The sequence below is a fragment of the Myotis myotis genome, unplaced genomic scaffold, assembly GCF_014108235.1.
Source record: "Myotis myotis isolate mMyoMyo1 unplaced genomic scaffold, mMyoMyo1.p scaffold_m19_p_8, whole genome shotgun sequence".
Classification (NCBI taxonomy): Eukaryota; Metazoa; Chordata; class Mammalia; order Chiroptera; family Vespertilionidae; genus Myotis; species Myotis myotis.
In genome coordinates this window covers 47,812,593-47,829,413 of record NW_023416390.1, presented here as the reverse complement: position 1 = coordinate 47,829,413, position 16,821 = coordinate 47,812,593, and the positions used below count along the sequence as shown (strand labels likewise).

At 35.6% G+C, this 16,821-nt stretch overlaps 1 protein-coding gene across 4 annotated transcripts in view; it reads right to left on the bottom strand.

The window, feature by feature from the left end:
• Positions 1-281: 281 nt before the first annotated feature.
• Positions 282-16,821, bottom strand: part of FASTKD1 (FAST kinase domains 1) — a 28,965-nt gene continuing 12,425 nt past the window's right edge. For 2 of the 4 annotated variants that reach the window (XM_036320226.1, XM_036320225.1), the window contains exons 5-15: positions 15,454-15,852; positions 14,202-14,312; positions 12,542-12,673; positions 10,845-11,331; positions 8,811-8,925; positions 5,016-5,144; positions 3,414-3,545; positions 2,939-3,052; positions 2,205-2,343; positions 1,251-1,365; positions 282-530 (exon numbers count right to left, since the gene is read on the bottom strand). In XM_036320226.1, the coding sequence (XP_036176119.1) occupies positions 435-530; positions 1,251-1,365; positions 2,205-2,343; positions 2,939-3,052; positions 3,414-3,545; positions 5,016-5,144; positions 8,811-8,925; positions 10,845-11,331; positions 12,542-12,673; positions 14,202-14,312; positions 15,454-15,852 (1,969 nt within the window). In that variant the 3' untranslated portion in view covers positions 282-434. Of the gene's footprint in view, positions 531-1,250; positions 1,366-2,204; positions 2,344-2,938; positions 3,053-3,413; positions 3,546-4,572; positions 4,915-5,015; positions 5,145-8,810; positions 8,926-10,844; positions 11,332-12,541; positions 12,674-14,201; positions 14,313-15,453; positions 15,853-16,821 lie in introns of those variants that run through there. The other 2 variants (XM_036320227.1, XM_036320228.1) reach the window with 2 other exon arrangements.

Genomic DNA, 16,821 nt, shown 5'->3' with positions numbered 1-16,821 from the left:
CGTTTTTGTTTAGCTTCTATATTTGTTACATAGTTGCTTAGAGTTGCAGCTCAGAGGCCTGCAGCGGCAGGCAGGGAACGTTGGAGTCCTCTGTCACTGAAGCAAGCAAGCCTCATGTTAGTTTCAAGTTGCCTGGCTGCTGGCTGCCATCTTGGCTGGCAGTTAATTTGCATATTGCCCTGATTAGCCAATGGGAAGGGTAGCGGTCGTACGCCAATTACCATGTTTCTCTTTATTAGATAGGATGTTAAACAATTTCCCAACAGACAGTGGAGAGGATATTCTATTGTAAAATGTCTGTTTATTTTAATATTGATTCAATTGACCTTAAAACCAGTCAATTCTATACTATTATTTAACTGAGTCAGACCACTTAATTAAAATAAGTTCATATGTAACACACTCTGGTAACTAATTTTAAATAAAAACTACTATCATGATTTGCCATCTCCAAATATACGTTCTCTTAGGTAGTCCATTCGAGCATTCTTTGTTGACAGTGCCATAGAGTTCCATTCTAAATGAGGGATCTGTGAAAAAATAAGTAATGCAGATTGAGTGGATTTTAAGGCAACAACAAAAGACATCAGGGAAGACTTCTAAGCACTGCTGAGCACAGCTGTAGAAACCTATGAAGTTAGTTTACATAAGTATAGCCTTTAAACCCGCTTTGGAAGCCAAGTGGGTCCTTCTTCCTGGCAGCCCAGAAGACCTTTTTCTGCCTCACAGGTCTTTTCATCCTTCTGTTCCTATAATACCAACAATGGACAGTTTTTTCTAGGCACCTTTCCAACATTCATACTCGAGCCTTTTTCTCTTACAATTCTATCCGTTTGATAAGATAAATGAAGACAAGTCAATAGGTCTTCTAGGTACAAGTAATGATTTTTATTTACTACGAGGGGCCCGATGCACAAAATTCATGCAAGGGGCTCGGCCCCGCCACCGCGGCAGCTGCCTCTGCTGCAGCTTCATCTGGACAGTCGTCGGAAAGGTCATCTGGTCTAATTAGCATATTATGTTTTTATGATTAAAGATTATTCAAAAAAATGGAGGATATTTTGTTTCAGATATTTTAATACAACTTTTTTAAATATTAAAAAGATGTAATTCTAGAACTTCAACATTAAAAGGAAACACATGTACATTTTTCTGTCTAAATAACTGTCTAAATGAAGCATTTTTTCATTAAGATATAATTCACATACTGTAGGTATTTTAAGAAGGTGATTTACATGAGTATCTCATACCTGAATTACACGATAGCCCAAAATCTCCAAATGTCGTTTTTTCATAGCAGATTTTCCTTTTAAATGAGGAATGTTTCTACAAAAAGCTCTTAAATCCAAAAATTCCAAAGCAATTCTATATAAGATAAAAATAAATATTTGCTCTAAAATCAAAATGAATAATTATAAGCCTTTCAGGAAAAGGTTGTATTTTATAAACTAACAAAAAATCAAATGAATATAAATGAGTATACCAAGTTATTGTCTGTCTAAATTATTAATGACAACTAAGCCTATTTCTTAGAATTATAGCAATTATACTAAATATCTCCATGCTTTCACCCATTTGTTTCTCTATCCAATATATATTTCTTTTTTCTTTTTTTAAATATATTTTATTGATTCTTTACAGAGAGGAAGGGAGAGGGATAGAGAGTTAGAAACATCGATGAGAGAGAAACATCACATCAATCAGCTGCCTCCTGCACATTCCCTACTGGGTATGTGCCCGCAACCAAGGTACATGTCCTTGACCGGAATCGAACCTGGGACCCCTGAGTCCGCAGGCCGATGCTCCATCCACTGAGCCAAACCAGTTAGGGCCCCAATATATATTTCTTATGAACCTTCCATATGTAAGGAAGGCACTGTGAGATGCAAAGATCAAATGACATAGCTTTAGTAAGAAATGGCGGAGGGCTATCAGAAAAGCAGAAAGGTATGGAGGCTCCAAAGAAGATACTATTTGCTTCTGCTGAAGTCAACTAGGAGATTAGCACGTTATGCTAGGCTTTGGACAATGAAGGATGGACATTAAAGCAGAAAGCACAGTAAAAGCAAAGGTATAGAGGCAGAATGCATGAGATGGATGAGAAGCAGATTCTGCTACTCCATAAATCCTTGATAAATAAATTCATTAGATTATGCCAAATATAACATTTAGATGACAAAATCTGAAACTAAAAAATAAGTTACCTTTCAGCTCCTGGTGGCAGTCTCGATCCAACTATTTGGGTATTTGATTCCCAGTGCATTTCTGGCAGTTTTCCCGAAGTTATATTATGGCTTCCATAAGGAAGAGGTTTTTTTCTTTTATCCAAGATACACTCAAAATCTATAAGCAAGTACAAGAATCAACAGTATGAATTATCCGACTGATTTTATAAGATCTGGTCCAAAATCAATCAATACAAATCAACCAGCAAGTATTATTAAACTATAACTAGTATTTAGCATGGGCTATATTTAAGCACTAGACTAGGGCAAATCACATTAAAGAAGTTTTTTTTTAATCCCCTTAATTCTGTTGGTCACATTTGGAGGAGCTAAGCCAGCTCATCTGAAAACTAGTAAAGATTCAAGCCGTACCCTGTCTTTCCTATATGAAGTATACATAGGCATAAATAGTTGACCTTGAAAGTTTTTAAACAAATTCCAGCCAATAAATTCAGAAGGAATGATAGATGTAGAATATCACTACTTTGCCCCCGCTCCAATGAATGACGGATTTAGGCAATGATATTTTTTTTAATGTTTTTTTTTTTGTTAATCCTCACCTGAGGATATTTTTTCCCATTGATTTTTAGAGAGTGGAAGGGAGAGGGGAAAAAAAAAACAACATCAATATGAGAAATTTTCAAGATAACTTTAAAAAAATGCAAAAAAGCTTCTCTTTAAAATTCCAGTTGATGAGATGATTAAAGACTCACCTATTGGGTGGTAATAAGGTGTAAGAACGGAGGCTTTTACACAATTGGTTCCTCCTAATACCTCTGCTAACATTTTATAAATCTGCTGCTGTGCTCCATTCAGGCTGCCAATATCTTTATAAAAATAAAAAGAATTACTTCACTTAAAATAATCAGTTTTTGAATGAAAACCATCCAATTCTATAAAATGAAACATAAAGATTTATATTTCCAACAAGGGCTTCAATGTAATATTATATGCAATGACACTAGATTCAGTATAACACAAGTTCTTTGCTCTCTACCAAAAGCGTTTTAGTGTCATAAATATTAAGAAATTCTTATAACACAAATCTCTCCTACAAAAAGGTCCCATTAAACAGGTCATGGCACTGTTGGAAACTCTGGTGTCATGGTTAGGTCTAAAAATAATAACAATGTACTATCTAATACTTTAGAGTTAAACTTCACTTTCTGACCCAAAGAAAACTCAAACCTTTATTATAAAGTTGCTGACAGAAGCGGTCATGAAACCATGGAATCTGATACTCAGGGCATTCCAAGCAGACTGCTCTATTTAATTCCATAAGACGAAATTGGACCTTCCTATTTAGAGTTGAATATAAAACTGAAATAAAAAAAATATATTAATGGATTTTGATAGCTTGAACCTAGCAAAGACAATCCATTTTTCACATTAATTTATCCTCACTATTGGTTGACACTTTTATTCTGATAAAATCATTTCAGTTGCACACACATGCTTTATGTTTTTAACTTATTACATTCAGTGGCATGATTAGAACCAACTCCTATGTTATTTCTACTAATTATTAATATTAAATCTATATTTTTAAAAATACTACCAAAGAATTTTCATTGGCCTATTATTCTGCATTTAGGACTCTATCCACAGGGAACAAAAATGAGGACAATGATTCATATATAACAATCATTATTTATAACAACCTCTAAGATAAACAAACTTCATTACATCTATATAATGGCAGAATATTTAGACACTAAAAAAATCATGACATTTCATGCTAAGTGAAATAAGCAGCCACAGAAAGACAAGTAGCATAGGATCGCACTCTGTGTGGAATCTAAGTAACAAAATAAACTGATGAATGGAGTGGATCCAGAGACATGGAATCATGGAACAGAGTGGGGAATCTCAGAGGGAAGGTGGGGAGGTAATCAACCAAAGACGCTGTATGCATATGTGCATAACCATGGACACAGACAGGGTGCTGAAGGCCTGAGGCAGGGGTGAGTTGGAGGGTGTCAATGGAGGAAACAAGGGGACATATGTAATACTTTCAACAATAAAGAATTATTTTTTTAAATCATGATATCAAAAGATATTTCATGGCATGAAAAATCATTCAAAATACAGTTCAATGACTAAAGGCAATATATAAAAGTGAATACATAAATAATTCAAATTTTGTTTTAAAATATGTATCTTCTATATATATAAAAGCCTAAGTGACCGAACGACCAAACAACCGAATGACCAATTGACTATTTGCTATGACGCGCACTGACCACCAGGTGGCAGACACTCAATGCAGGAGCTACCCCCTGGTGGTCAGTGCGCTCCCACAGCCAACCTCCAGGAGCCAGCTAACCTCCCGCGGTCCCTCCCCCAGCTGGCCAACCTCCCGTGGTCCCTCCCGCAGGCCTGCCAAACCTCCTGCGGTTCCTCCCTCCAGCAGACCCGCCCCATCAGCCCAGATCAGGCGGCTGGCCAACCCCCCGTGACCCCGATCGCTTGCCAGGCCGAGGGACCCCACCTGTGCATGAATTCATACACCGGGCCTCTAGTACATATATAAACATATACAAAAGAGCAGGAGATAGAAAAAAAAAAAGAAACACTCCAAAACATTAAAAGTAGTAGTTTCACTTGGTGGTAAGATTGAGTAATCTTTTACTTTCTGTTTTATATTTTCTGTGTTTTCCAAATCTTCTACAATAAGCAGGAAATACTTCTATAAGCAAACAAAAAATTAACATTTAAGTGCTTGGGTATAGGTAGAACTGAAACTTGGATATAATGTACAAATGATAACAATAAAATGCAGATACATACTTTCAAGTTGAGAATCCAATCTGCTTAAAAATTTGATGTTAAAAATTGTCTTTAGCAGATCTTCTGGAAAATATTCAAGTGTGGCCAAAAAGAAACCAAGAAACACTATCCTGAGAGGGTCCAATAGACCTAGAACAAAATTAAAATTTTTAAAAAATTATTATAGCCACCTCACATATACATAAGCACACACTTTATTCAGATAAAACCAGGTTTTTAAGAAATGATACAAACACATCCTTGCCCAAAATAATCTATACTGCCAGTAGTTAAGTAGTTGCCTTTGGGTGGGGGTAGAATAGAAAAGGGGAAAAGAAAGAAGGGTACTATAGTAATATTGTTTCTTGATCTGTGTACTGATTCCATGGGTGACTCAATTTGTATAAATTCATACTATATGCTTCTTTATTATTATTATCCTTTCATTGAAAGTTTTTAATTACCTTGAAAAGAAAAAGAATTCAAAACTAAAGGTCAATAGTGTACAGAAAACTAATTGATCCCAATCTCTATATACTGATGATCTATAATAATAAAAGTGTAATATTCCAATTAGACCGGATGTCCTTCCGGATGACCTTCTGGACGAAGCCCAGGCTATGAGGGAAGCCCAGGTCCCAGGTGCCTGCTGGCGGCCGAAGGGAAGCCCAGGTCCCGGGTGCTGGAGGGAAGCCCAGGTCCCAGGTGCCAGAGGGAAGCCAGTGCCGACAGTCAGGGGAAGGAAGGCTTATTCCTGCACGAATTTCGTGCATCAGGCCTCTAGTAATAATACAATAGTGCTCAGAATTGTTAGGAATCACTGTAAGCACTTTACAAATATTAACTCATTTAAATTTCACTTCAGTATACAGCAGAAACAGTTACTATTTCCACTTTATAAATGAATGTACAGAAATACAGAGAAGTTAAATGGCTTGCTCAAAGCCACACAGCTAGCAAGTGGAGGGTGAGATTTAACCTGGAGAGTCCAGCCTGGAGCCTAGACCGCTACCCTATGCTACTCTGTAGGGATCTCAGATTTCTAGGCTGAGTGCAAACATGCAAAAAGCTCAGATCTCACCTAGCACCTCCTCCCTTACCTGTCACCCAGCAGCATGGCACATATCCCAGAGTGTAAGGCTTGAGGTAATTTAGCTGAATTGCCTCATCCAAGAGACATTACTGATGAGAAGCAAGGAGTCATCCAAAATGCCCTACTACAACAGTATTTTTACAAAGTACAAAAAGAATGAAATTTTTTTTATTTTTTGCTGAGTTTATTTTAATAAAGCAAGATCAAGATAAATGAGGCATTTACCGATCTATCAAAACTAACATTTATTCAAAATAAAGAGAATTATTACTCCATTAGTTATTTTAAATTATCTTATAAAGGTCTCCAAAACTCTTCATTCTCAGAAAGTCTTTTAAAAAATCAAAGCTGTACTTCTCAACCTTTCTTCTCTTATACCCTTAATTTAAAAAGAAATTCTATTATCTAAGCCTCTACTTAGAGAATATGAGAAGAGATGTATTTTTATTTCCTTCTGAAACATGATTGAACAACCAGGAGAGCATATTCTAAGTCTCAGTTTCAAGTCTCATATTTCTACATATACTTGTGCTACTAAAAATGTTATAGGCGCTATTCATATATAAACATACACAGAACACAGTCCCATTTTACTTGTCTATTAGCAGACACAATAGTGTCAGACATAGTTAGACACTATATGACCTATAAATCCCACAAAAATGTGGTAAAGTCTATGAGCATGATACTGATAAATTAATGTATACTGGTCTCACAGCAGCTTAACTATTAAAATTGATAGAAAGAATCAGATATTATGTGTCTCCAGATGTGATACAAACATCAGGTACACAGCAACGCATACAAGGCATGTTTGCTAAAAATATTTAATCTGAATCTAATCAAGCACCTATTCCTAATTTCTATATTACTAGAAATACTGCAGATGAAGGAGCACGGTTTTAACAAAAAGCAATCAGATAAATCAATAATCTGAACATTCAACAATAAATGGTCAATCTCTTAAAAAAATAATAATACCAAGGGGAAAAAAGATAGGGAGAAAGTGACATAACAACTCAATATTGGTTGCTTTTAAAAAAAGTCATAAAAGACAATTTGGTGAGATTTGGGAAAATTTGATTATGGTATAGGTGGTACTTAACTTTTTTTTTAAGTGTGATACTGAATGTCCTTATAACCTCAAGTATTTAGAGCTGACTCAGTGGTTGAGCATCGACCCATGAACGAAGAGGTCACTGGTTTGATTCCCGGTCAGGGCACATGCCCAGGTTTTGAACTTGATCCCCAGTAGGGGAAATGCAGGAGGCAGCAGATCCATGATGTTTCTCTCTCATCAATGTTTCTATCTCTCTATCCCTCTCCCTTCCTCTCTAAAAAAAAAAAAAAAAATCAAAAACATAAAAAAAAATAAATAACCCACAAATAGGCCCTAGCCAGTTTGGCTCAATGGATAGAATGTTGGCCTGCAGACTGAGGGGGGCCAGGTTCGGTCAAGGGCATATGCCCAGGTTGTGGGTTTGATCCCCAGTGGGGGGGGAGGGGTGCAGGAGGCAACCAATCAATGATTCCCTCTCATCATTGATGTTTCTCTCTCTCCCTCTCCCTTCCTCTCTGAAATCAATAAAAATCTATATACATGAAAGCCTAAGCGACCATTCAACCGATAGTTATGACGTACACTGACCACCAGGGGGCAGACACTCAATGCACAGGCATGGAAACATGGAACGGACTGATAAATCTCAGAGGGAAGGGGGGAAGGGGAAGGGTGGGAAGAGATTAACCAAAGATCTTATATGCATAGTAGAGGCCCAGTGCATGGATTTGTGCACCGGTGTGGGTCCCTTGGCCTGGCCTGCGGGGATCAGGCTGAAACCAGCAGTCTGACATCCCCCAAGGGATCCCGGATTGCGAGAGGGTGCAGGCCTGGCCGAAGAACCCCACCAGTGCATGAATCCGTGCACTGGGCCTCTAGTATATATATAAAACAACAACAAAAAATAATTTATCAGACATAAATGAGTATGTACACACACATATAGCAAATGTGGTAATAAATTAATCATTATTCAAAAGCTAGATTGTGGGTATACAGTATAGAGATGTTTGTTATATTCTTTCAATTTTTCTGTACATTTGAAAGCTATGATAAGAGAATATTAGAAAAAACAACAACAACCTTTCTCCCAAATCAATCTCAAGCAAAATATAAAACCAAAACAAAACCAAAAACCCAGAGAATATTCTAGACTCTAAGAGATCAGCCACACAATGAGTGAACCTTGAATGGATCCTGGTAAACAACCACAGTATTTTGTATTTTGGGAATAATAAAGGTCATTTACACATGAATGTAGGAGACTATTAATTTTCTTAGATGATAACAGAATTGTGGAGATACAGAAGATGTTCATTATTTTTAGGAAGGTGTATGCCTGAGTAATTAGAGATGAAGGGTCACAATGCCTACAAATTACTTTCAAATGGCTCAGAAAATAATAAGTGCAAGAAAGACAAACAGTAAAGCAAATACGATAAAATGTTAATGATTAATGAATCTACCCTATGAGTATATAGTTATTCCCTGTTCATTCTTTCAATTTTATCCATATGTTTGACATTTCATAATAAAGTGTCAAAATTGGATATAAACTTTTTTATAGAACTCACAGCTACTATGGTTATCCTTTAAATGAGAAACATCAGCAATAGTATCCTCCCACCTATTCATTCAATTTAGTGCCAAATAATATACCTACTTAAGTAAGAATTAAGGTGTTGAATACAAGTTCCAAAAAATTCATCCCTTTGAGGTGGATCATAGTTCAAGGTGCTGAATGGGAGAATAATAGCAAAGATTGCAAAAGGATGGATCTGTATAAACAGAACAAAAACGTTTACTTTAACTTCAGTAAAACAAAATTTTAACCTAATTATTTTGGATAAAAGTCATTTTCTAACGTGCCTATAGTTAAATGATATATGCATTACTCTATTTAATTTTTCTACCCCGCTATAATCTATTTAACCCCACTAATTTCTAGTAACTCTAAAGAAAATCAGATAATGTACGAATTAATCTTGTTAGATGTAAAATCCTATTCCAGAAATTCACTAGTCATTAAAATGAATAGGAAACCCAGGCAGTATAGCTCAGCAGTTGAGGTCACCAGTTCGATTCCTAGGCAGGGACAAGCCCCCTTGCTGGCTCAATCCCCAGAAGGGGTACATGCAGGAGGCAGCCAATCGATGTTGTTCCTCTCCCACTGATGTTTCTACCTCTCTACCCCTCTCCCTCCCTCTCTCTCTATAAAAATCAATGAAAAAATATTTTTAAAAAATGAATAGGAAGTGTCACTAATTTATATAATTTATATGATATCAGTGCATTTTGTACTCATAATGTAATTAAAGGGGTTTCTTAGTTTAAAATAATCATAATTTATTTTTCTTTCATTCACTATTTTTCACTATTCACTCACTCATCCAATACTACCAAGAAATATGCTAAACAGATAAGACAGACTTTTATTTTCATTTGAGAGAATACAAAGTAAAAATCTTATAAAAACAATAACCCAAAAAGCAGCATTTCATAAGTTCCAGAAATGAATTTGTAAGAAAACGCACTGATAATTTAAGAATACAGCAGACCTGCCCTGGCCAGGTAGCTCAGTTGATTAAAGCATTGTGCCGATACACCAAAGTTGCAGGTTCAATCTCCATTTAGGGCAAATACAAGAAGCAAGCAATGAATGCATAAATAAGTGGAATAACAAATCAATGTTTCTGTTTCTCTCTCTTCCTCTCTCTAAAAATCAAGAAATTTTAAAAAATACAGTACACCCTAAACAATATGGGTTTGAACTACATGAATCCACTTATATGCAGATTTTTTCAATAAATATTGTAAACGTATTTTCTTTTTTACAAAAATTTTTTATTGATTTCAGAGAGGAAGTATGAGGGAGAAAGAGATAGTAATATCAATGATGAGAGAAAATCATTGATCGGCTGCCTCCTGCAAACTCCCTACTGGGGACGGAGCCTGCAACCCAGGCATGTGCCCTGACAAGGAATTGAACTGGTGACCTCTTGGTTCATGGGTCAATGTTCAACCACTGAACCACACTGGCTGGGCTGATCTTAGTAACATCTTCTTTTCTCTAGCTTACTTTATTATAAGAATATAGTATATAATACATATAAGATACAAAATATGTTATTCAACTGCATAAAAAAATGGGACAACAAATCAATGTTTCTCTCTCCCTCTCTCCAAAATCACTAAAATTAAATTTAAAAAACCAACACAGTAAACTATTAGTTAAGTTTTGGAAGAGTCAAAAGTTATATAAGGATGTAATGATAACCCCCACATTGTTCAAGGGTAAACTGTACTGAAGTCAGTATAATTTTCTGTTTTCACACTTTTCTCACACTTTTAAATATAGTTGTTTTTAAACAGTAAAAGTAGTATCACAGGATTACAGAAAATAAGAAAAAGGGAAAACAAAAATTATTCGTACTCTAATATCCTTCTTAATAATAACCAGTATTGCTTTTAGTACTTCCTTCTAGTAAATGAATTTTGACTACTGATTTTAACAATCTGTCCATATCTGTAATGCTGGAGAAAAAGGGTTTAAGAGGAGAAACAACAAATTGCTAACCAAAAATTAAAGTTTAATTTTTAAACTTCAAATTCCAATCAAGGTGTCAAAGTACTTACGATATACATTTGTTTTTATAAGTTGACAACTATATAAAATGGTGTGACATTTCAATTTCACCTTTTCAATCTGCTGGAGGACCACTGAGGCTATCTTGTCAAGCAGCAAAGTATTGAGGTAGTTAGTTCTAGAAATAAAATATGCAATTCCCGCAACATTTGTGTAATTAATTTCATCCACCAAACGCTGTAAAGTAGCAACTGTTTCTTCAAGAAGAGACTCAGAAAACCAGTCTCCTTTTAAAGATTTAAGTTCTTCGCATAACGAATTCAAATTGTTGTATTTTTGTAGTCTCTGATGCCCATAGTGATCTAATTTTTGAAGTAGTTTCAGCTGTTTTCCAGTAGTGTTATCTGGATACACATGACCATAATGAATCCATCTTAAAACAGAAGTGGCAAAACTATTCAGGTCATTCAGGTCACACTGTGGTAAAATTGCTTCAATTCGAGATATCCCCACTTCATCTAAGTGAGGAGATGGAAGTTTAGAAATGGCACAGACCAGGATGGAAATCTCACTAGTTTTGACACTAACTTTCAAATAACTATAAAGAAAAGGAGGGCAAGTAAAAAGAACAAAATTAATACATTAGCAACAAAAACCAAAATATACATAAGTATTAAAATACAAATATGTATTATTATGCTAACATCCATTATTATTCTAATGGGATGGGGGAGGCTTAAAATACAAGTTAATTAAAGAAGGGTTAACTAAATCAAAGACAGGTCCATAGAGTTACTAAGGGAAGCCTTAAGATAATATAAAGCACATCCCAATTTTTTTAATGCAAAAATAAAACCATAGTCCCTGAAAACAAAAAGGTCAGTGTCAGAACAATGTTTTTTTCCAGTGCTATTGCTAGAGACAGAATTTGGGCTGAATTTCTGATATGACCTGTCAGGAGTTGGTACTTAGTACAGGCACCAGGAAATAGCAATCACTCAATTATACTGGTTCCCATCCTACTTCTTCTATCTAGGAAGTGAAGTCTTAAAAAAAAACAGAATTGACTCCATTCTTTATGTCTCTTTTCCCAAACATCCATGGTAAGATTCTTACCACCAGGACAGCAGTTGTTAAAATAAAATAAAAAACTAAGAGCTTTTAAAAATCTTTAGGGCCTTGGCCAGTGTGGATCAGTTGGTTGAGCATCATGCTGTGCATCAAAAGGTCATCAGTTTGATTCCCAGTCAGGGCACATGTCCAAGTTGTGGGTTCAATCCCTGGTTGGGGTGCATATGGAAGGCAATCAATTTGCTCTCACATCAATGTTTCTCTCTTTTACCTCTCCCTTCTCTCTCCAAAATCAATTAAAACATATTTTAAAAGAAGAGTTTTAAAAAATAAATACATAAATAAAAAATCTTGCCAAAACCAGTTTGGCTCAGTGGATAGAGCGTCGGCCTGCGGACTGAAGGGTCCCGGGTTCGATTCCGGTCAAGGACATGTACGTGGGTTGCGGGCACATCCCCAGTAGGAGATGTGCGGGAGGCGGCTGATCGATGTTTCTCTCTCATTGATGCTTCTAACTCTCTATCTCTCCCTTCCTCTCTGTAAAAAATCAATAAAATATATATTTAAAAAAAATAAAATAAAAATAAAAAAAAAAAAGAAAATAAAATAATAAGCTATCCAATTCTACCTCCTAAAGTTCCACCAATTCTTTACATAATTAAACCAAACTAGATTACAAATTGAAAGATTAGATTACAAAATGAAAGACTCAACAAACAGTTCTACTTTAATCTTACCTAAGCAATAATTCTCTGAGTTTCACAAAAAACTCTTTACTTTGGAAATGTAGAACAATCAATGCTTGAGTTATCTTCAATAACTCTACTGGTTTATAGTTCTCCAAATTCTTATGCAGAATTGAAGCAATTCTAAAAAGAATGATAAAACATCTATTCTAACCAGTTCGCTCATTTACTTATTAAACATTCACTGAGGAGCTCCTTCACGCCAGACACGCTCTGTGCTGGAGAGACAGCAATAAATGAGACAAGGACTTCTGTTCTTGAAGAACTGTCTCAGGATGGTGATAGAAATGGTGCCCGGTGAGGACTAGACTTATGGGAGGGGGGGTCACTTTGTAAGTTATCTAAGTGTCTAACCAGTACACCTTACACCTGAAACTAATATAATATTGAGTTTCAAATGTCATTGAAAAATAAAAAATTAATTTTTTAAAAGATGGTGATAGAAATATAACAAAATAGAATGAGCTATCAATAAAGTATGAATGAAATATTTAATTATCAATAGTAAAAAGAGGGCCGCCATCTTGTCTGTTTCGCTGGCCGCCCGCTGTCGCTGGCGGTGCGTGCGGAGCCCTTCGGGTTTCTTTGTAAAGGAGCTGGCTGCCTGGGTATGCCGAGAAACTCGCGAATTGAGGGAGGAATCTGGGGAAAGGGACTGAAAACATTACCCGCGTCATTAAAGGCAGACTGCAAATAAAGGCTCATTGAGACATTGAAAAAAAAAAAAAAATAGTAAAAAGAGAGAAAAGCATAGTTTTACTTCCTAAATAAGTAATCTCTCCAAAGAACCACCAAATTCCACATCCTCCCTCCAAAAAAATATTTACAATTATCAAAACTTATTTTTCCTCCTTAAATCCACTGGCCTTCTAATAGAAATGCTTCAAAACAATGGTAAATGCTGAGACAGTAAGTTGGAGGGATAAGGCAGAAGGAATATTTTCAAAATGGAATATGATAGATAAAAAAAAAAAAAATAACATAAACACTAGCTGGTTTGGTTCAGTGGATAGAGCTTTGGATTGTGGACTGAAGGGTCCCTGGTTCCATTCCAGTCAAGGGCACATGCCCAGGTTGTGGGCTCAATCCCCAGTAGGGGGCGTGCAGGAGGCAGCCAATCAATGATTCTCTCATCATTGATGTTTCTGTCTCTCCCTCTCCCTTCCTCTCTGATATCAATAAAAATATATTTTAAAAATAATAATAACATGTGTGTTTGTGTGTGTGTGTGTGTGTTAAACCATGAATTTTTTTCCTTCTTAAATCTCAAGTTAACAAAAAGTTAATATGTGGTAGTATGATTTCAAGGTAACAACTGTGGTGTGAAACCAAGCTCACAAAGATGTCAACTATTTTTCAGAAACTGTCCTTTTGAAAAGTAGGATCCTGTTCTATGCTCTCAACTTTCCTAGATTATGATACTCTGCTTGAGAATAACAACAGTAGCAAATGAAATGAAAAATACTATAAACAATTTCAGAATTTCTATTTTGAAAAACAAACGGAAATAAATAATACCTTAAGTGTTAATTCCTTATTTCTTCAAAACCAACAGCTAGATTATAGGAAAAAAAACGTAATTTTTCCTCAAAAACATAGCTACTTATGAATGACAACTAAACTTAACACCATGAATTTCAGGAATGACTACTTTTTAATCAGACGTAAATTTCTGCTTTCCATCTCTTCCATTGCTCCAATCACTGCCAGGGCTTGCTGGCTGGTCAGCTCCTCTGACATCAATAATATAGTTGATTCAAGTCTAGAAGCAAAGAAGAAATTTTTAGGTTGAAAAATGGATAGTTTATTAAAAAATGTTAAAGTAACAGTTCTTAGGTAACAAATAGAAAATATGAAAAACTTAATTCAAATATGCTTTTCATAGCTTTTCCCAGCCACTTTAGTCCACATTTTTCTCACTTTTCTGTCTGCCCACAGCACTTACTAACTGTATCACTAATTTGAGTGCTTATTCATAAACTATTTTGCAATGTCATAGTATTTACATATTTCAATTATATATTTCTATCCTCCCAATTGGAATATAAAATCTTTGAAGGCAGGGATCCAGTTAAATTCAACTTTTGTACTGCTTTAGCATATGAGGTTTTAATAATATTTAGTGACAAAAAAAAAAAGAGATTCCAATAAAGGTTTCTTAAATAATCATCTTGTTCTTATCGTGATAGTCTCTTAAAATGTACCTTTAAATTTCTTCATATATATTTCAAAGGATTCTTAAAAATAAAACTCTCCATGAAGTTTTGGCTAACAGAGTAATGATGTAGATACTTCTATTATGCAACTCTCTGGAACACCTGCTTAAATAATCCACTAATAGTACTTACCCATTTGTTCATATCAGTAATCATGTATACAGTATTTGCTCATTTTTTGTATTCTCTAAAATTTCCATCTACATTAATATCTAGCAATACGGGAAATTCTTCTAAGATGGGAGATAGATCAAATTCACTCAAACCTGGCATGGGAATATATGCCACTGTACATAAAAAAGGCTTTTGATGATGAATGGGAAGACAAAGCAAAAAATGGTCTTGTTAACTACTATAATTCTGAATAGTCCACAGCCTACACTGGGCAGGGCAGTCTTATACCTGTTTTAAAGCCAGTCACATGACCTAGGAAGGGAGAATAAAGGTCCTTAAATAGTGTTCTCCCTCATCTATTGCCACAAGGGGGTACTGGCTCCCTTTCAGAACACAATAGCAGAGTGAGAGTTTGAGATGTAAATTAGGATAGAGAAAGAATCAAGGAGCAGAGCATATGAGAATATTTTCCATTCCACAGTTGATTTTTGTGCCTTCCAGAACTGCAACATCTCAGCTTGAAGGCTCCATATAGTCTCCACAGAAAAGTAAAGCATTTTTAGCAGAACTTACTGTTTCTTTTCTTCAGGTCCTGCCACGGGTCCCAATACTACAAACAATTTGACAAAGGTAGCAGGCTGATCAAACAGAGGAATCATTTCAGTTAGCCTCTTTTTAGTTATTAAAATAAATTCAAAATTATGAAATTGTAGAGAGTGGTATAGGCTAAATATTTTACTGATGAAGTCCAAATCAAGGTCATTCACATTGCTTAAAAACACTTTATTACACCTTTCTAATAGTGGGTAATAACTATATTTAATGTTTCTAAGGAATTGAACTATTCTTCTTGCAATGTTGACCTGGGAAGAATCTATGGTATCAAAAAGAAGTTCTGTTTTCTTCACTAATTGTTCTTGAAAACGTTGGGATGTTAAAGAAGATATGCTGACCATCAAAACAGACAAAGACCTGAAAAAGGAAAAGATGCAAAAATGTTTACATTATTTAAGAATAATGAACAAATCTAAGACTAAAAAACTAGATATAGAAAGGAACTGGTAAAAATATTACCAGTTTTATAACACAATTTTTTTTAAATACTAGTAGAACTTGACTCAGATCTCTGAGTAATTGAACCTCTTTGGACCAAAAAAAGCACTGAAATAATATTTTTTATTGAGTATATATACTATCTTGTTCTATAGTTATCTTCTTTGAAGAAAAATGTTTTTTTAATTTTTTTCTTTATTGATTTTTTTTTTGAGAGAGAGATATCAATTTGTTGTTCCACTTATTTATGCATTCATTGGTTGCTTCTTGTACGTGCCCTGATTGGGGATCAAACCTTGCTGTATCAAGATGATGTTCTAACCAATTGAGCTACCAGGCCAGGACTAAAGGAAAATATTTTAGTGAAATTTACTCATAAATCACTGGATCAACAGCCCAGGAATGCAACATTAAAAGTCTCATTTTGTATTTTTGGTAGTAGAACTTTGCTTTATTACTCTTGTCTCTGTATATCTGTAATCTTATCTAATAAAAGAGAAACATGGTAATTGGCGTACGACCGCTAACCTTCCCATAGGCTAATCAGGGCGATATGCAAATTAACTGCCAGCCAAGATGGCAGCCGGCGGCCAGGCAGCTTGAAACTAACATGAGGCTTGCTTGCTTCAGTGACAGAGGACTCCAACGTTCCCCGCCTGCCGCTGCAGGCCTCTGAGCTGGCAGTTTGAAACATAGTTACAAAAATAGAAGCTAAACAAAACCCCAGAAACCAGCTTTCAGCTAGCCGGGATCTCAGACCTGGAGTTGATACAGAGTTTCGATTGTAGAACCTAAACAAACCAGACACCTGCTTTCAGGAGCGGAGGCCTAAGAGCTGGAGCCTCAGAGCTAAAGCTGGCTCAGAATAAATAAATAAAAAAGAAAGAA